A 20,850-nucleotide genomic window follows, 5' to 3' on the forward strand; every position below is an offset into this window, starting at 1 on the left:
TTACATCACTTAAAATTCAACTAATATTTATTCCCAGACTCAATTCAAAGTCGGAGGACATATTTACGGATGTCTAGTGCGCAAGGAAAAGCAGATTCTACGCGAGCAGTTTTGTTGGCCTTGTCGCGTCACAATTTCTTTTTTGTTTGCCCAACTCAGTGGAAAAGAAGGCTGCAGCTGGGGAGTATGATATAGTGGTCAACGACTATGCCAGAGCAAAAAGTCGTTTTGGAAAAACAGAGATTCCCGTAATACATTTGAAACAATAATGGAACTCATAAGAATTATTGATCTCTCCTTTGAATTTAGATTTTCCGTACGGTTATGGAAGAAGTGGATCATCGCATTTTGCAAATTCGTAAACAACTTCATGAGAAAGTTATTAAATGCCGCAAAGTGTGGAACAACAACGCAAACTTATCAAAGCTCTGATTATTTTGGAAGTTCAACAATCTGGATCCAATATCAATGATAAGTGCGAAATGCCGATCCTGCTTGGGACGCCATAGATGCGAGGGCCAAAATACCTGGAACAGACGTTTAAGCACATTTGAGCAGTATGCCTCAAAAGATGCCCAAGGTGCAGAAAGTATGTGTACACTAGACGACAGTTTCATCGTATTTTATTAATATATTCCTTACAGAAAGTAAAAATCGGGACCCATCCCAACCACCCAATAGAGTTGCATTTTGTGAGGAAATTTGTGAGATAGCTGCTTCACAATTACCCGATCTTTGGCGTTTTGGGTCAGATGTATTTTACAGGAGAACTACGAGGTCAAATGATCCACGTCCTGGAGATTTTAAGGTGCGTACGTCGTCCTGTTCTCTAAGCACATAAATATTTATTGAGCATTTCATGAATTTTTAGAGAATGATTTTAAATGCGATAGAAAAATTTTGTATATATCTAAAAATCGCAATGTGCACAACAGATGCTGAAGCACGGTCCTTGCGTCAAAGTGTGGGACTTAATGGCCCATTTCTCATGGCTCCCATGACATTTTTAAAGCTTGGCTTCCGCAATGTTTACGATATACCCGTATAACCATGCGACATTGATAAGTTTAGATTTACCATCTTCAGCCTTGGATATTGTTCAAAAGTTCATCGACGAAACACGGTTACATTGTTTTTCCAATATCTTTGAAAGAGCTACGCAGAAATGCAGTAAATTAACTGATTTGGAGACATGGGAAATGGGCGTAGAAGATTTTCCGGGTGCTACCTTGCTGCCCCAGCGCTTAGAAGACTTATTAATAGAGACTCTAGATGAAGCCCAACAAGCCTGTATTAATCCTGAAATAAGGTAAGTCTTATGTGTTTTTATATTTTTTCCTGTATATTTTGTGTAAATTTGAATATGATTTTCTTTGTCGGACTCTGTAAAAATTTAATTATTGCTTGAAGATATATGTTAGAAGAATATTTGGTTCGTAATTGGTTTCTTTTTAGGGAGGGCAATCTTTTAGAAACGGAATCTGATGGACAACGAGAAGTTTCGTTGCGTTTACAAAAATTTATTATGTTTTTGCGATGTGATTCAGGAACTGGCTTTTAATTCACACAAAGAGAAACCCCAACTCACAAGTTTCGCAATTGTTGGGCTATCCCTAATCAGAGTAGCGGACCTGCCTCAGGAAGATTTGCCAGTCTTTCCCCTTCCACGGCCATAACCTGGGAACAACGAATGTTGTGCTGTTTAGCTAATTGTGCCTATTGCAACAAGAGCTTCTTCCATAGAGTAGGCAAACTTTTCGAAAGGTAGAGGTAACCATGTTAACTTTCAGAGACTAATGATAACCGAAATGGTTGGCATTTTAGGTACGGTTATCCATTACCATCCCTGGCAATTGAAACTGCGCGATATTCAGTTAACAAATTATTTTCCAATATTTTGGATGCATATGTGGAGCAAAGGTAAGTGAAAAGATCGATTCTGTTTGCTACTGAGCTCAACTGAGTATTACTTTTTCAGGCGATCCTTTGGTTGGAACAATTGAGCCCTCCATGTACTTGGGTGGATTTCAATGGGATATTGAAATGCCCATTGGAAACTTGCGTCCCTATGCCCATGAATGTTGTGATAATTAGTAGCCGTTTATTCCGAATATACACTATATCACCGGCCTTGCTACGATCTATTTGGAACCGATTGTATTAACGATATCGGAAGAATTAGCCCGTCTTATGAGTTGTGTTTCCACAATTCAGTTACTCTGGTGCCATACAGGCAAATGTTGATATACGTTTTGTTGAGAGATACCATGCGTATTTATACCAACGAAACGGGAGGTAGGTAAAATGTCATGTTACATTGAATAAGGAAGCTTTAAAAAAGGGATTCAGAAATTCAGTAGCTCGAATTTCATGTTTATATCTTTTATGTAACAACAATGTATCAATTTACAGAAACTATTTCCTGGAAGCTCTGGAAGCAATCAATCCTCCATTAATGCTGAACAAATGAAACAGGCTGACGAAATTTGGAACATGTGAAGGAACGAATGAAATTACAATTGATGTGTTTCTTTGTAAAAGAACCATAACGAGTTATTTTGAATCTACCATTGTGCAATTTCAAATATATTCCATTTATAGTACTCTATATATGTGTGTTGCTCTGCTCCCAACAAATATTTATATAATACACAGTATTTCATTTTTTTCGAAATATACACACAGGTTTTTGTTTTTACACACAATTAATTCTAAAATGTCATTTGCATTTTCCATAGCTGAGCATTGACAATAGATAAATTGCACTTAAATTGACAAGGATAGTTAAGTCCTAAACATGGTCATTCAACTTTTTACAACCAATCGTTAAAAAATATTTTATAATTTGTCTACATTTATAATTACGATTTAAGGTATAATCTGCACATTTACAACTTAAAATCGAAGGAAACCTTTTCTCCGTTTTGGTATTTCTCAAAGTTTTCCTTAATGGTTGTTCAACGTCAATGGTATTGAACTTCTCTTGAATGCGCATTCTAATGGGATTCTCCAAAGCGTCCATGATTTGATAACGCAAGAGGTTTGGCAAAATATTTACCACAAATTCCATAACATAGTCCAAGGTGCAGCACCGTCACACCTCACTTGAATTTGCCCATATCAATTTGTAAGTCATTGATTTGTGGACGTTTTCTTGTATCCAGTGGCTGACTCACATCGACAGTCAATCGAATGTATTGTAAAGTGAATTGAATGTGGCCAACTCGCGAAACTAGTCCTCCATTCCTTCCCACTGGCCACCGCCGGGCAATTTGTTGAGTTCCTACAGTGACCTCTAAGAATATAGTATTATTTTCCATGGAGGCAATGACATCACCGTGCCTATAGAATGTAGATAATCCATGAATCCAAGTGTTCGATAACTGCATTCCGAACACTCCCATTGTACGATTGTAGTCGGGCAGGCGGAAAGGATCATACCCATTCACGCACTTGTTTGCGTCCTTCAGCAATAGCCATGTCTAGTGGGACTTATGGAATTGGCAATAATTTGTCACCCATTAATTTGGCAATGTTTTTATCGATATCTTCTCTCAATTTTGAATCGGCTTCTTGCAACATAAACGGCTTCATAGCATCAAACACTAGATTGGGTGCCGAATTTACAATTCCCTGGAAAACTGTTCCAAGAAAGCCCAAATTCTGGAAATCCATAGACATATCGCGAATGTGACATCCATTTTAATGTGATCGGTAAGTAAGTGGCCGTCTCTTTGTACAGCTAGTGTTGCGACACCTGCAAAAAACACAAATACGGAGAAACAAGATTCGTAAATAAGCGAATTAATCGAGTTACACATAGAATAACTAAATTTCGAAACTAAACATACCAGTAATCAAAACTTTTTTTAGAATAACAATAAAAGGACCATTCGCCTTGGAGAAGAAAGATGTTAATGTGTACGAGCCCTTGTATCATTTCGTCCAGCTCAACAGCACATTTGACCTGTTGTAGTTAAAAAAGAAATGAAAATAATAATTTTATTTCGTGCAGAAAATTTTCAAAGATCGTACAAACAATCCGATCACTCTCGATTAAATGAAAAACATTTCTGCTTATAGAAAATTTGATTTCTGTTTAAAGTTTGCGTGGTAATAAGAATCGTATATCTATGTACTATAAGAACTTTGTCGAATAAGTCTAGTGTCGACATTTTACAACTTCTCCAATTCTATTCCTACAAAACTCTGATTTAATTCTAAGAATTTTCAAAGGTGATTGCTGAAGTCTTAGAGTATTTCCCCATTGGCTTAACTTCATAGTACTCCATATAACAGGGCGCAGTGTTTTTTTTAAAGTAAACTGACAGCTTTGCAATATTTGCTGATCGCTATCCACATCATTATTTTATCCCGGTGAGTGGAATGGCCATTTAATTTTTTTAGCTTTTTAATGTTTGTTAGAGCCTTATGCATATTTATTATTAAGTAAATAATAGGCATTTGTTATTATTTACTGTTAGTAATACAAGTTTTTAAATTTCGAGATTTACTATCTTGTGTCTCTAAAAGTGTTACAGCACTGTTGGCAGTGACACCCATGAAAGGTTTGAACATCACTTGCCTACTTCATTATAGTCCCTAAAACAGGGATGATGACTGTGACAGTCAACTGTGCTGTGAAAATTTTACAGTCGAAGCACAGCGACAGCTTTTGCTTTTGAAACAAAAGACTACCACAGCAAATCCACAGCTTATTTTTGATTTTTCCACAGCTTTGCTGGCAGCAAATTCAAACACTGCGTAATACGCCTTAATCCGAATATTGAGTCACTGTAGAAGCTCAAACTAAATTGTAAAATTGTTGGAAAGAAAAGGGTCAATTGCGAATTCCGAGATCGTTTGCCCTGATAACCACTTTTAAATATATATTTAGCGTCTTGGAGATAAGATTGAGATAGTTATAGTTTGCACAAAGCTTCAATTTTTCTAACTTGTATGAGTGTGTGTGTGTGTACGTACCGTCATAGCATTCAAATCGGCCTTTATGCTGACAATGCGAAATTTTGATAAGCCATAGGATTGGACATCGTACATACTTAATGTAGCCATACCAAGGTTTTTCTTCATATCGGGTACATCCATGGGATCAGGCACTGGAGCACCAGGAAATCCTATTGGATCTTCCTGTTTGTAGTGATTCAATACGGCATAGAGCTGGGCTGCCAAACGATTTTCACTAACTTTGACGTTGTGCTCGTCTAGGGAATTTGCATTATCTGCTTCGGCGTGTGCGATGTTCTCGGTGGTTTCCTCTCCATGTTGGTCCTCTAGAACCCATTAAACACATTTTATATCCATTGATTATTAATTCATTTCAAGTATTTACCGATTTCCTGTGATCTTGCTTGACACATCAAAGCAAGAGTGCCCAGCAAAATCAACCACGATCTTTGTATTCTCATTTTCCGTGTTTTTAATTCGGTCTACGGCTTAATTCCACTGAGTTATCAGTTGTAAGTAAGTAAATCAATGCACACACACGCTACTCTTTATAATCGAAGACACCATCACACTGTGTAGAAAGAAGCGCTGAAGATAATTCTGAGTCGCTCGTTTTCTTGGCTGGGGTCTTTGTTTGTGCGTTGTCAAAGAGCCTTTAATTTGTGTTCTGTTCTTCCAACTACTGCGCTAAGTTGGTTTGAGTGAAAAAATACAAACGCCTTCCTTGACGATCACACTACAAATGCGGATGCTGCTACTGATGCGATGTTATGTTTGGGACAGACATTCCGACATAAGACAAATCGCTGGAGAGACAAATTCTGAGAGTGAGCTATTGACAAAGATGCGGCAGCAGATAATAAAGCAACAGTGGTTTTCTGTTAAAAAAATAATAACGTTTTCGATGCCCTAACCCTTGGAATACATAATATATAGACTTGGGATTTTCACATTTTTTTTCTAAAATTTATTGTTATTATTGGTTTTTAATATTGGTTCTAATGGAAATAATTGTTATTTATTGCATTCGTACGTAATCTCTTAATAGTTAACTGAACACTATCCAAATGTACATCGTTTTTTTTTTTTTTTTGTTGTTTTCATTATTTTAATAAATATTTCGTTTTATTATGAAAAATTTCATATACATTTCTTTTGTTTACCTTTTCAATATTAAATTTATAAATACTTAAACGTAATAAGCAACACTTATTTAAATAGATTGGAAATTTGCAGTCGTAAAATATTTAAAGCGAATAATTAAATAAAAATAAAACAGATCGATGCTTAAGACCTGGTCTTACGTTCAAATTAAAACTAAAAACCCATAAAACGCATGCTAATATCCAGTTAAGATAATAATTCTCTTTACGACAAAAATTTATAAAAATTATTAAATCTAATTTAGTTCTAGATTCTATGAATTTGATGTTGAGATTAAATAATGGGGAAAAAATCTACTTTGTTTCCGTTTTTGAATACTTCCACCATTGGTTTTCGAGCCCTAAATGTAATGTTTTGATGTATACAGTTTGAAATACAATACATAACCGCTTATATGTCGTACACATAACTCTTCCATAGATATATTTCAATCTCCACGTTATCGAATGTAAACACATACGAGTATATGTGATACACATATGTATAAGTCACATAAACGTGGTTTGAATTATTATCAATAGTAGGTTTGTGTAGATCATGGAAACAACTATGTACGATCCTTGGAGAAAAACTAATGCCTAACATTGATATTATATATATTCATGTGTGTGTTTACTTTATATAAATATGTGTACGTATATGTGCTAGACTGGGATGTTTTATTATAATAAAACATAAAATCCCTTTTTCCGTCAATACCCCTTGCAGTCACATGACAGTTACTACAAAACACTTTCATGCGGGGGACATATGTTAAATGAAAATTTTAAATGCATCTGGTACTGTGTCTGCGTGTGTGTGTTTTTTTTTTTTTTTTGTAACAGAAAATTACTTAGGGGTTTTAGGTGACGGTAAGACTGTGTCGAACAAAAAGGAAACACTGGCTTTGATATGTTAACAACAAACTGAATTGTGGGTGGGAGTAAAATTTGTATAATTTTTGTTTGAGACACGAAAATTACGCATTTACTCATGTATTGGGACTACCTAAGGACTTCAGATTTATTGTGGTATTACGATGGGTAATTGTACCGCCACCTGCCAATGATACAACTGGCAGCGTTGTAACATCTCTTCCCGCCGAAGCTGCACTAGAAGACGTTACGACGAGATTTGTATAATGCTGACTCATTTCACCACAATTCTCCAGGATTTCTGTTGTAGTCCTATTGGCGGTCTGAGTCTGGGGGTTGCTGATCATCATTGGAGCTAAGGTAAGGGTGGCTGTGGTGGGGGCGGGGGACGAGGAAGGAGTTAAAACTGATGCCGAAGCTGGTGAAGTGTTAGCATTTGCGTTGGAACCTATTGTATGAACTGTTATTATATTTTGTTTTAATTGTTGTTGCAGCTGCAAAGGTAACGTGCCCGTGGATATTCTTTGGGAAGTCAAGGCTTGGTGATGCTGCTGTTGTTGTTGTTGAAATATTTGTGGCTGATGTTGTTGCTGGTTTTGTAAAATAAGTGGCAATGATGCTGTAGCTACTGGTGAACTTGCATGTTGGGCAGTTGTACTTATTGTTGAGGGCAAAATAAAATTGTTGCTTCCGGAAACTGAAACCACAGCTTGAGGTAGTGACTGAAGCATTTGCAGTCCTGGTACTTGATTTGCGGATTGTGATGTACCCGTTGTAAACAAATTAACAACTGATGAGGAAAAAATAAATTAATATTAATGTACTAAAGCATTTGAATCATCCGTCAGTTACCTTGAAATTTTCCTTCTGCATTTTGTATAAGTAGAGATTCCCTTTGCATTTGATCTAATTGGACAATATTACCCGGTGTTGTTGATATTGTCGATGCTACCGATGTTGTAGATGAGCTTAAGGACGCCTGCGTCACATTGGGCGTGTGTTGTACAGACACCGTGTTAGTTGTTGTATTAGGCAGAGGACTGCTACGAGGAGTCACTTGCACATTTCTGCTAACTAATGCAGCTGCGCCTTCAAAACTTGGCTTCATATTAAGTGGTGTGGTTGCTGCTGGAGATGCCACTGTTTCGTTGGCTTCCCCATTTGTAGGTGGTGCCAACCTAGTGGAGCTGGTTGCTATCGGCAATTCATTGACATTTCCATGATCGTCTGCCATTTGTATTTCATAACAGGCAAGTTCTGGTATCACAGGTCGTACTTTCATACCATCAGGACGATGGGGATTACGGCATCCACGACATTTACAGCCTATGCATGACTTTGAGTCCACGTAACAGGGACAACGTTGACCGCAACAAGTCAATTTGCCAGGAGTGGATGTGGTATTGCCACAGCGGCATCCTCTCTTCTTATTAATGGTTTTCGATATGGGTCGCAAAATGGTGGCATTGGGAGCTGATGTCGAGACATTTTTCTGTAAATTAAATAATTAAATACAATTTTCTCTGCAATATTTTCTTTTGCAATACGAACCTTTTGGGCCACATCTTCATCACCATCTGTTTTCCTCTTGATGGTAATTTTATTGCCAATTCCTGTATATAGCACTGAGTACATTGCAGAACCATTGGAAACTGTTTTAATGGCAGGGGGATTGCGAATTTGCGATGTTACGGTAGCGGTTGTAAATGCATTTGTCAATGTAGTGGTGGCTGTAGTGGCAGATGTGCGCAAGGAGGACGTATTCAGTGAAGGAACTGTTTTTGCCAACTGCGTTGGCGCCAAGGAAACCTTAAATGTGGCCAATTGGGGTTTTACGTCTGTGGCAGAAGAAGACACGGACGAATGTTGTGTATTTGTCGCAGTGGGTGTAGTTGCCGAGGAAACTACTTGCAAAGCCCTTGCTTGAGCAAGCTGTCTATTGAGTGTCTGTAATCTAGCTGATGCTATAGAGAGTGGCACTGTGGTTGTACCGGAAGAAGAAACAATGGGCACTACGATGCCCCTAGTGTTAGGACCAATGTATGTAATGTTACCAGCATTTTTAAGCTGATTTAGTTGAATTAGTTGCGGATGGTTATATGTTGTTGTATTGGAACTCTGTTGCGGACCTGGCGTTGAGCCGTGATTTGCGGGAGCTGACAAATGTGATAAAGGCTTAAAGGTTGGCGAAGTTGTCTCGACTTTAATTTTTGGTACGTGAGTTTGGGGTAGATTAGAAATTGGTCCGCTAGCTGAGGTTGGCGGTGTTGACGCCTTGGGCGCTGTTGACTGAATTACACCAGAACATTTGATGTTTTGCTGCAGGGGAGCTAATGGTGTGGCGGCTGTGGTTGATAGTGGCACCACCAATGCCGGCATTTGTGGCTGCTGCTTTGGGTGAGGGTTGTTAGGTGCATATGAAACTTGTGGCTTGGGCAAGTCTTTTGAAAAGCTTGACATAATGTCATCATAACTGGCTCCTTCAACAATCAAATCTTGCAAAGACATTTGTGGCATACTTAACGTGGGTGACATTACATTAAACTGCAGCAATTTTCGTCCTGCTAATTGGGGAAATATATGACTGCTACGTAAGTGTTCGCATAGACTTTTGTAACAGACCAACAAACATCGCAGCTGTTTATTCTCTTCATAGGTCTTATAGTCCCGATTTTCGCGACAATGAACGCACGATGGACTCAGATTCTTCTGACCACGTATACAAAGGCGACACACACTGTGGTTGCAGTGTCCATGGCTGGGTGAGAAAGGATCTGTTGCCAAACGACAGCAAACAACACATGAAAGCAGCTGTCGTAGATTCAACAATTGCCGGGGCAACTCGTTATTAGTGCTGGAATTGGCCGATGACAGTTCCGTGGTCTGGAGCACCAGCTTAGCTGCGTTTACATAAACACTTACAGCAGCATTCATAGCAACAAAAGATCGGATGTGTCGTTTGTTGTTAAGGGACATATAATTAACACATGACAAGTCTTCCCGACAAATTCCACCAAACACTAGGCCAATGGAACCGTTCAGAGCAAATAAATTCCTCTTGCGAGCGATAGATAATACTGTTTTTGTTTTATTTATTCCACTTTTCCGCTCATTGTTTGTATCGCTTTCGTCTCGTATACCAGAAACGCACAAATTGTTTTATTTCCAATAAGAATTCACTTTACATGCACAGACTGTTAAATGTTGAAGTTTTTCCAATACTTTATTTTGCTACAATTCTCCTCGACGATATTAAATATATCAAATCTTTTCGGAAATATTTTGCAATTTTTGCAAAAATTCTTACAAATACTAATAATTAGACAACGGAGTGGAACCCTTTTTCGGCAGCGGCGGCGTCTTATCAGGTGTAGACTAATCGGCGGCGGCGCGCTTTGTTTCTGTGTACTCTGTACCCAAACACATCAACAACTTTGTACAAGTATACACCAATACACAAAGAGTTGCGAATGAAGAAAAGGGCAACACGCCGAATACGCCGAAATGTATAGAAAGTGGAAGAGGCAACACGCCGCAACAGCTGTTTGTTCTAGTAATTATTAGAGTTGTGTTGTTCGGGAATTGTAAAGTTCAAATAAAAAATATTCTGTGAAAGGAGCAATCGAACTATTGAAACCCCGTTCGTGTATTTAGTTCAAATAGTTCCCTTTATATTCAAAGTGGCATTATACACCAAAATATGTTGTGCTCCAGTACCGGAAGTACTATATTACAAAATTTTACAAGGCCGAAGAAAGTCTATTTCAGAACTTAAAAAATGTAATACTTTTTTTCTACGATAACCGACTTTCCCTTTATTATATCCAAAAAAAATTGCAAAAGTTGTAAATTTTGCAGGTTCTGGAACATTGGAACATTATTTGAGAATTTATTAAAATAATATATTTCGGCTTTACCCTGGTTCCTCTTTAAAGACCCATATCCCTGCACCGGAGAAAGACAATAAAATAATTTTGACAATTTTACTAGTTTGTTGTTCCTCTACTATCTGGGAAAAGCAATTGTTCCAGAGCGATGTAACACTTCTCTCGTTAACATGACACGTGACTCGGTGTCTATTCGTTATTCGACCATTAATTATTAAATATCTACTTAATTCCCAAAATATTTGTTCTTTATTCCATTAATGACTCGATGGGAAAGATTGTTCACTTCAAGCAACTAGGAAAATGCAACTCTGTAGTGGACTCTTATTGTGTTAAATAGACATTTGGACAAATGGTTTTGTTTATATTAATTTTTTTCATAAAATCCGTATAAAACATGAGTGCAAAGTAGAGCTTATATCACAAAATTTAAGAACAAATTGTGCAGTTTGTTGTCCGTTAACGTGCAAATTTTGCATTTCAATATTTTTTTGTTTATTCAAAACAATACACATCCATAAAAAACTGTGCATATGTGCTTGTCCAACAAGAATTACTTACCCCAATCTTTGTTTTGTTTATTTATTTGTTTCAATCATGGTGCATATAAATAAAGGTAACCTCATTTCAAATTAGCATTCTCAGCAGTACTTCAATGCATGAACCAGTAAGGAAAGGTCAAAAGTCGGGCGGAGCCAACTATATGATATCCTAAACCACTATGTGTATTTGGTGGAACTCCCGCAACAAAAAATGTTTACATTAGGAATTTATGTGAAGCAGGTCATACCAACTTTGAACCAAATAACATTGCCGTACAGTGCAAAGTTTCACCAAATGGTAAGATTCGGTAGAATTTGAAAAAATCTATTCAATTTGGGCTGATATTACATAGCAATAACGTTAAAAGCGGATGAAGGTGTATATCAAAGCTATAAAAAATCTGCACCGATCTGGTTATTTGTAGGTCATAATGGTGGAGAGTAATAAAAGTTCGGCCCGGCCGAACTTAATGTATTTTACTTGTTGTGTATTATTTCCCTTGAAATTTTTCTTTGTAAAACAATTATATTGTTGTTGCAAAAATGTTAGTTGTTCCAATGCATGCATACACCTTAGTTGGTAAAAACTCGTGTGAAGTTTGCGCGAAAAGAACATTGTATTTTTAAGGGAGCCGGCTGAGGAAAAAATTACATTTGCTTCATTCATCTCTCTTCTTTCCCATAAAACTTATTTCCTTCTCCGTGAATATTCTCGTTTGTCTTAGGACTTACTTATTGCACTAAGGCAGCGTGAGTGCTTTAGAAATTTACTTCTAAAGGCATCCTCAATGATTTGAAAATGAAATAATGTTAGGTGCCTATTCCCTGTAATTCTATAATTCATGGATGACCTTTTGGGATAGAGAATAAAATTCTGTGGGTCATCTCAAAAAGTTGGATCAAGTAGATGAAGGAAGGCACGCAGATACATATATATAATTTGCTTACGTCCAATCGATTGATTTTTCCATTTTAATGTTACATATTTGCATTGGTCGGTCGACGTCAACCCTCTCAAAAAGATTCGTAGCAAAACGGTAAGTATGTGTGAAGATCGATCAGAGCACGCCACAATCACCACCACCAGACAGACACATATGCTCAGTTCTTGAGTTGCTTGTTTGGCTGTCTAGCTGGCTGGCTAGATGCTTGCTTGGCTAGCTCACATCTTGGGTGCTTCTTCGTATTTACACGAAGGAAATGTTCTGCTCTTCGTTTGCCATAATACGAGTGTGTTGGTGAAAATCTGCGTGGGGATTCGAATTTTCTGAAAATTCTAATTGGAATTTTCATTTGGTCGATCAGTTAGTGTTTCGTACTCGTCGAGTGTTGTTCTCGGTTTTTCTTCTCGAGAGGATTCGTTGTTCCACACACAAATAGTAAATCTTCCTCATCTCTAACATAGAATACACTCACACACCAACACACACACGTCGCCCCCCTCATCTATAATTTACAAAGCATATCGTGGTATATGTGCATAGAACGGAGGAGAGATAATAAAAGTCTGTTACAATTTTGAAAACGTTACGTTACGTACGGGATAAAGTCGTTAAAACGCCGTGTAAGCGTGCAAAAAAACGTGGTAATTTTACTGGTTAGTGTCGCAGAACGAGGCGAAGAAAAGTGACAGTGACAGCTTTTTCTACAATTACATAATCGAAGTGGGAATTTTTTGTTCGATACGATCTCACACACAAAATGGCGTGTCCTCTTCACACGGCCACTTTCGATATGATTTCAAGAATTTCTAAGAAATATTAAAATTTTATGTGAAAAAAAGAGCTAAAAAAGCATTACACACATTGTTTCGATTTCAAATCAACGAGAGCAAAAATCAATGCAAAATATATTAGAAATTAATAAAATAAGTTATAATTTTAAAAAGTGAAATTAAAAATTTCTAATAGAGTCGGATGGAACAGACGAATGTAGTGGGACACACAGAAGAAGTGAGTGGCACTCTCTTGCTTGTTATACCTTTGGTGGCCAGAATTTTGTGGTATCGTGTTGAAGACGCCAATGACGGTGCTACTGCTGCACACACAGTTTAACGAACTGAGTTCATTTCTATTTTTGAATTTTCAAAATCATCGGCCAAAGCATTGCCGGGCAGTCGGCGGGAGCAAACATCAAAAAACAACACAATATTGAAAAAAAAATAAAACAGCGCGCCATTGTGCGCTTGGATGTGCTCGGCTCCCGAAACCAAGTTCCTATTTATTTTGTTTCATGTAGCAGAGGGAAAATGGTTGAATCTCCACCACCACTTCTCAGAGATTTGTATTTTGACTTTGCCAGGAACTCAAAATTGTGGAATCGTAAAGAGAGAAAACTTAAAAAACATTTTTTTGGCGAATGGTCCTTTCTACATTCATAGATTTGGTTGGCTGGTTGATAGTGGTTGTCTGGAATACAAAAGTGTGCTGGAGTTATAAGTTGAAGAGGAATATATAAAAATTGTATATGTTTCTTTTTTGAAATACTAAACGCAGTGATTCAATGCAGACTTCCTGGTTCATTTTCGCGTTGTTGCAAATTCTTTTGGTTTTGAGATTAAAAATATTAAAATGATACTTTTAGTTTTAAAAACAAATTAAAGAGTTATTCAGATGGGAAAAAATATTAGAAAATTTAGTAAAATTATACAGAAACCATTAAATACTATTAATATATTGTTTATATTTGATTTGAAATTAATAATTTTATTAGGCGGATAAAGTAACTCTTTCAGTTTCCAGGCAGCCCCACTTATTGAGTCCATAAACGGACAGGGAAAGTGATTAGAAAACAAAATTGAGTTTTATGGGAAATTTTATTTTTTCTCCTTCTCTCCGAAAAATTCGCTTCCTTTCTTTTCCACAAAAGTCGCATTTTATTCGGCCAAACTTGTAAAGTTTGAAGATAAATTAGGGATACATCTAAAATAGACTATACACACTTTTTCCAACAAAACTTTCTTGTCCCAAAACAAGGATATGTATATTGGCGGGGAACGCTTTTGGTCTATTTTAGAGGAGACAAAGAGAAGGTTTGCTCAAAATATGAGGGTAATACCAATTTGTCTATTTTTGTGCATTATTCGATGATAGTCATGAGTTTTTTTTAATGGCAATAAAATTTAATTGGTAATAAAAAACTAATTTTTATACCCTCCACCTTCCGTTTGTAACATCCCTAAATATTCGTCGTAGACCCCATTAAGTATATATATTCATAATCACCATAAAATTCTAACGATGTCGATGAAATCACGATACAGCCCACATTACTTTGGTACAATAGTTTGTATTGTGTCTAGGATGGTTGGTCTTGAAAATGAAACATATCGGTCCACGTTTTGGGGTAGCCGCCATATAACAGTACCTTCCAATATTCGGTATTTTGATGGTTTTAGTCACATTTTTCCGCGTGCTGAGTCCTGTTGGAATGTCCAAGGTCTGCGGCCAAAATGTTTGCGTGCCCAAGGCTTTATTCTTTTCGGCATTTATTCTGATGCCACGGTCGATTAATACGAGCGGAGAGCGACCATCAGCTATTATGGCGGCCCACACCAATGACACACGAATGTTTTCTCATCGGAGAAAACCAAATTCGACAGTTCACCACTTTCGGCCAAACAAAGCAACTCTTTAGCTCTTTTGAGTCTATTTTCTTTCAGTTGCGCTGTAAGTTATTGCACTTTTTGAATTTCAATGGCTTTACCCCGAGCTTATTTTTCAATATTTGGAATATTGCGAAATGTTTAGCTCACGAGCCATTTTTCGGCCACTGTGACGCGGATTTCGATGAAGTGGCTTCTTTACTTTTCGAACCAGTTCTGCTGATATTGCTGTTCTCTTCCGTCCACTTCCTTGACATCGGGCTACGCTACCAGTATCACGGTAATGAGCGACGGTACGAGACACGAAAGATTTATTCACATTTAAAAGCTGGAGGGCTCTACCGATAGCCACTTGTGGTTTTCCAGACAAATATAAAGAAATCACAGCATCACGCTTGAATTCCATCACGAATAACTTTTTTTCTGGAAAATTCTCACCAAAATGTTTTTGTATGTTCAGAACTTTGAGAGTGTAAAAGTTTTTACTACGATAGCCGATTCTCACTGATATGAGAAAAAATTGCAAAAATTTCTAAAATCTTTTTTGAACGGTTTTTAAGGACATATATTACTCAGAGATCCCATGAAGTTTTCGTAAAGAGCTTTGAAATTTGGCAAAAAACATTTTGTAGATGTGTGCAATAAGTCAATATTTTGTAGTAATTTATTTAAAACAATACAACATTTTCGATAAACCAAAAGTTTAGCCTGTGAAGAGTGAATTCTTACCGGGAAATTTACTCAGTAGGAATTATTCCGTAACATCAGCTGAGAGAAAATTATCATAACGGAGAACACAATTATGAAAATAAAACTTATACACTCATGCAGGTTCTAGAACAGGTTAATTAATAATCTTTAAGTTCATCGTCACATATGCAGATATGAACCAATTCACAAGCATATTGAATATCATTGAAATAAACGGAATTTATGAACCCAACTCTCAGCAATCGGCTGTTCTGAAATTATAATTTATTTTTCTGAACATCTTCACGACGATGAAGCATGATATAGCGTGTTTACAAAAAAGTCTCATTGGAGATAAAGAATGGAGCGCTCATCTCTTTTCATTGGATGAAGAGAATAATGACAAATAAAAATATATATATTATTTTGGCAAAAGATATTCAACAATAAATTAGCGTAATCCAAGCCATTATATAGCCGACGAAGGAGGAAGTGTGCAGGTGACTTCATTCATTTTGTTTGTATTTACGTGGCCAATTTTGACAGTTTTAATTCCATTCGAAACGAAATGAAATACTGAGCTAATCATAATTTTGAACGTGTGCTAGGCGATCGGACATGGCGTTTAGAGTCAAACACAGACGACTATGAGAGTCGTGCGGTATGAGAGTCGAATCGTGTCTTTACTGAATATACAAGGTCAATGTGGAGGCGGATTGGAAAAAAAAATAATCAGGAAAATGTCGTCAGCTTCTAAAGAAAAGTGCTCTTTTTATTCCGCCACATTGAAAGAGGTTTTATGAAATTAACAATTTGTATTTAGCAAACAATCGACCTCAATCCATCGGTAAACGATTTTATAACAAGATTTCGAGTATTTAATGGGATTCATTAGCAGTAAATTGTTGATGCTGAAACGAAATTCGATCCATTTATTATGATTTTGAAAATTTGGCACACTCTAATGTACAAACACATGTTTGTTTGTCTGTGGACACCAAGTGACCCAGAATAGTGACATAAATGTTTAAAATAAATGTGACATGGAATGTTTTCGATCATCTCCCGTCATCTGACTTCGTTGCTTCGATGATGGAATTCAGTAGGTGCCCGAAATATGAATGACATCGTTTGTTTTTTCTTTCGATTTCCAATCCTGCTGTCATAAACAAGCATGGCACCATAAATAATTGGGACAGACAGGTGCGTCCCAGTTGCTGCCAAGGGGAGGTGTCACCACTCATTCTTTTGTTCTCGTTCTCCTTTAGTGGCGTTTGAAATCGAAACAATATTTGCGTATCTAAATCTAAAATCACAGGCAAATTGATGATATTTTCTCTATTTCTTTCAGTGTAAAATGTTGCAATAAACAAGTGTCCAGAATTAATAAAGCACAAAAAAGATAAATATATATTTTTAAAATTGAATTGAAAGTGAAAAGAAAATTAACAGAGAAAAGTGCTTAGAAGCAGAAGTGAAAATTAAAAACAAAAAAATAATTTCCAGAAATACTTTGCAAACTGAAATAAGAAACTATCCCGTCTTACAAACCGTTAAGAAAATAACGAAAAAATGTCCGGGCAGCAACCGCCGCCAAATCAACCACCTTTTGGTGGACCACGTGGCTGGAATCCTCGTGGACCCAATCCACCATCGCCGTCACCCTCATCGTTTATGTATAGGCCACCATCACCTTGGACTCCGGTAGCTCCAAGCCCTCCACCAATTATATCGGGACCACGTCGCCCCTCTATGCCCTCGCCAGCGCCAATGAGTCCCACACCATTCGGCCATGCCATGTCTCCGGGACCCAATAATCTCCGCGGAACCCGTGGCACAAATAACATACCGCATCCACGACCACAGTGGCCGCAGCAGTCCCCATTGGCCGGCAATCAGTCGCCCTCACCCTTCATGCAGCCATCCTTCTTTGCCAATTCGCAGCCAACCACACCACAGCTGCCACCCAAGGTGGGTGCCTCTCCAACCCCATACGGTGGGGCTCAGAGTAATGGTCCCAAACCTTTCCGTCCATTGCAGCTGCAAAACTCATATGGCGTTGGTGGCGGGGCGGCCGCTGCTGCAAGTTCATTTCAATTGTCTCCCACTCCGTCGCCGATTGTCTGTCAAACACCGAATTCGGATTTCACCTTTGGCAGTAATCGTCAAACACCTATGTCTCATACCTACGAAACACAGCAACAGCAATATATGAGACAACAACATCAACCACCATTATCACAACAACAACAATACCCATCATCATCCATAGGTCAATCACCACAACAACGTCCTCAATCACAAAACCAATACGACTATGTTGGTGTACCGCTCGAACCTCCGCAACCTAAATCCTATGTGATTTACGATGATGAAGAGGAATATGGTCCATCAACAGCAGAAATAATCGCGAATCAATCGCAAGACTATGTCGATGAGAAGTTGGCAGAATATCAGATGACAATTCTGCAACTACAAGGTGAGTCTAAAGTTTACCGATTTTTTTATTTTTATAATTCATTTTATATTTAAAGTAAAATAATCTACTATTTTCGCTATTATTTCGATGTCATAGGAAAATAGTAGTAAAAATGTATACATTCTTGCAACAGAAGTCATTATGTAAATTTTAGTGGAAAACTTATGGTATAGACCACTACATATGCCATATGTCGTAATATTATTATCAAACTTGAATCGAGTTTGGAGATGGGCAATATCGGCCCACTCCTACTGGTATCTCCCCCACAAAAGGTCAAAATTTGCAAAAAAAAAAAAAATTACTGCACAGAAAGAGAAAGGATAATCCGATTTTTCTCCAAATTTGCAAATCCTAATATTTACATCAGTGTTAGCTAGGTCCACTGCATCAAGTACCTCCTCCACCAAGGGTGTAAGAGTCCGATTGTCTTCAAATTACACACAACACAATATTTTTATTAACCCAAGTTCTGGTGTGAATATGAAATATATTCCATTCCCTCTGGTACCTCCCCCACAAAGGGTCAAAATTTGGAATATCCATGAGCCTCATAAAAAGATTTTTAATAACAAAACTCACTAAAAATGCGAAATAAGCGTCCGATTATTTTCGAATTTCACATATTTCAATATTTCTACTAAAACAAGATATGGTGAGAAGATGATAGATATCGGCCTACCTCTTGTGGTACTTCCCCTACGAACGATCTCAATTTTAAATACTTAAAACACTCATACCTTGCGGAGTATGTCAGCGATTCCATTCAAACCTATATATCTTAATATTTCCCTCAACAAGAGATCTGATATGAAAGAATTTTTCAGCCTTAAAAAAAAATAATCGATTTTCTCTACATTTTGGAGGTCTCAAAATTTTCATTAGAATTAGATTTCAACATTCTCTTTACATATTCCATTATCAAGTGATATGGTCTAAAAATGGTACGCTGTAATATTTATATCAGACATATATCAGAGAGGGGTTTGACAATATTGGTCAACTGCTTCGGAGCCCTTCCCATAAAGGCTCAACATGATGAATACTAATTACATGATGAACGGACAATAGCTGAGGGTATACATCTGTCGGCAAAATCCGACTGAAACTTTTTAACTTGTTAAAAATTTCTTCTTTGCAGTGTTTAAAAATATCCAATATAATTTATATTTTTCGAAACAAGCGAACAATAGTTTTTAAACATAGGAAGGTTGAAGGAAGAGGAAACTGCATTGGCGCCATAAAAATGCTTACATAAATTTAATAATTAATTGCATGAAATGCAGATGTAGGTAGAGGAACAATTAACTAAATATACTGAAACACACAAACACACACACCCAAATAAAATAGATGAATATATATGTATGTCTACATCGTATAGTTTAATTTATTATCAAGTCATTTAAATGTTGAATTTTGGTGCAAAAACATTTCGAAATTTCACAATTATGAGAAAACCCATAACAATAAAAACACATACATATATATATATATATAAATAAATCTTGTTGAAATCACTTTTCATTAAAAAAAAAAAAAAAACAAACACATCAAAAAATATGAAATGTGAATTGCATTGTAAAATGCAGAATGAGAACTCATAAAAATTTGTTTTTTGGAAATAAAACAAAATATGAATAATTAAAAACAGATTTCGTTAAACATAAAGATTTGTTTTCTCCTTTTGGTTTGCATCTGAACGTGTGTTGTATTGAATATTATTATTATTATTCAGTATTTGCTTAAACTAATCACATACGTACATATAAAATAGAAATGACATAATGACATTATTTTGTAGATGTGTTGAAAATTGTTAACAAACAAAATAAACAGCCTCATGCTTGGCATGACCAAATTGACCAAAGCAAACAATTGCCAAATGGCATAATTTGCCAAAAATCGAAATCGAAGGTATTTTTGGCCAAAATGAATCACTCGGGGAAGACATACAAATGTTCAGACGCCACAGGCGAACTACTGTAATTTTCTTTTACTTGCAGTTCAAGGCTTTATTATTTACATATTTCCAATATTCCAATATTTCCGGTTTTTCTTAAATCTATTTACTTTAACGTATGATGAACCCTTATGCCTTTATTTATCAAGGACTAATCTTACGAATAAATATAATCGCCATAATTTTTACCTTTCTTTTAAATTTTATTGAATGAAAGCAAAAAATGTCGGAAAAAGAATGAAATTTTAGAATAAGTTTAGATTTGTTCGAGTTGGTCACCTTTGGCACGAATTATGGCCTTCAAACGGCCAATGAAACCGTCACGCGCTGACTGAATGTTGGTCTGCGGTATTTTGGCCAATTCCGGCGAAGCGCTTGCTTGAGGTGATCCACACTTTGGTACTTTTTTAGTGGCAACCTAGCTTTCCAAAATACTCCAGACAGAATAGTCCAACGGATTGGTATCCGGAGGTTTTGTTGGCCATTGTGCGCTGGAAATGAGGTGAGGAACCTCATTTTGTAACCATTCTTGGGAGGCACGTGCTGAGTCCTGTTGGAATGTTCAAAGTCTGCAGCCAAAATGTTTGCGTGCCCAAGGCTTTAATACACATTCCAGAATATTTTCGCTATAATATTCGGCATTTTTTCTGATGCCACGGTCGATTAATACGAGCGGAGAGCGACCATTGGCTGTTATGGCGG

At 37.0% G+C, this 20,850-nt stretch overlaps 1 protein-coding gene and 2 pseudogenes across 1 annotated transcript; 1 reads left to right on the forward strand and 2 right to left on the reverse strand.

The window, feature by feature from the left end:
• Positions 1–69: 69 nt before the first annotated feature.
• Positions 70–2,470, forward strand: LOC131805483 (exocyst complex component 2-like; annotated as a pseudogene).
• Positions 2,471–2,846: 376 nt separating this feature from the next.
• On the reverse strand, positions 2,847–6,091 carry LOC131805490 (uncharacterized; annotated as a pseudogene).
• Positions 6,092–6,928: 837 nt separating this feature from the next.
• LOC131805489 (E3 ubiquitin-protein ligase msl-2-like) lies at positions 6,929–10,465 on the reverse strand. The gene is made up of 3 exons (XM_059128688.1): positions 8,535–10,465; positions 7,836–8,475; positions 6,929–7,773 (listed from the first exon to the last, which is right to left on the reverse strand). Exons 1-3 carry the CDS (start codon positions 9,957–9,959, stop codon positions 7,100–7,102), a joined length of 2,739 nt encoding a protein of 912 aa, XP_058984671.1. The 5' UTR covers positions 9,960–10,465; the 3' UTR covers positions 6,929–7,099.
• Between the last annotated feature and the right edge of the window lie 10,385 nt (positions 10,466–20,850).

This window comes from Musca domestica, unplaced genomic scaffold (genome assembly GCF_030504385.1).
Source record: "Musca domestica strain aabys unplaced genomic scaffold, Musca_domestica.polishedcontigs.V.1.1 57, whole genome shotgun sequence".
In the NCBI taxonomy this organism is placed as follows: Eukaryota; Metazoa; Arthropoda; class Insecta; order Diptera; family Muscidae; genus Musca; species Musca domestica.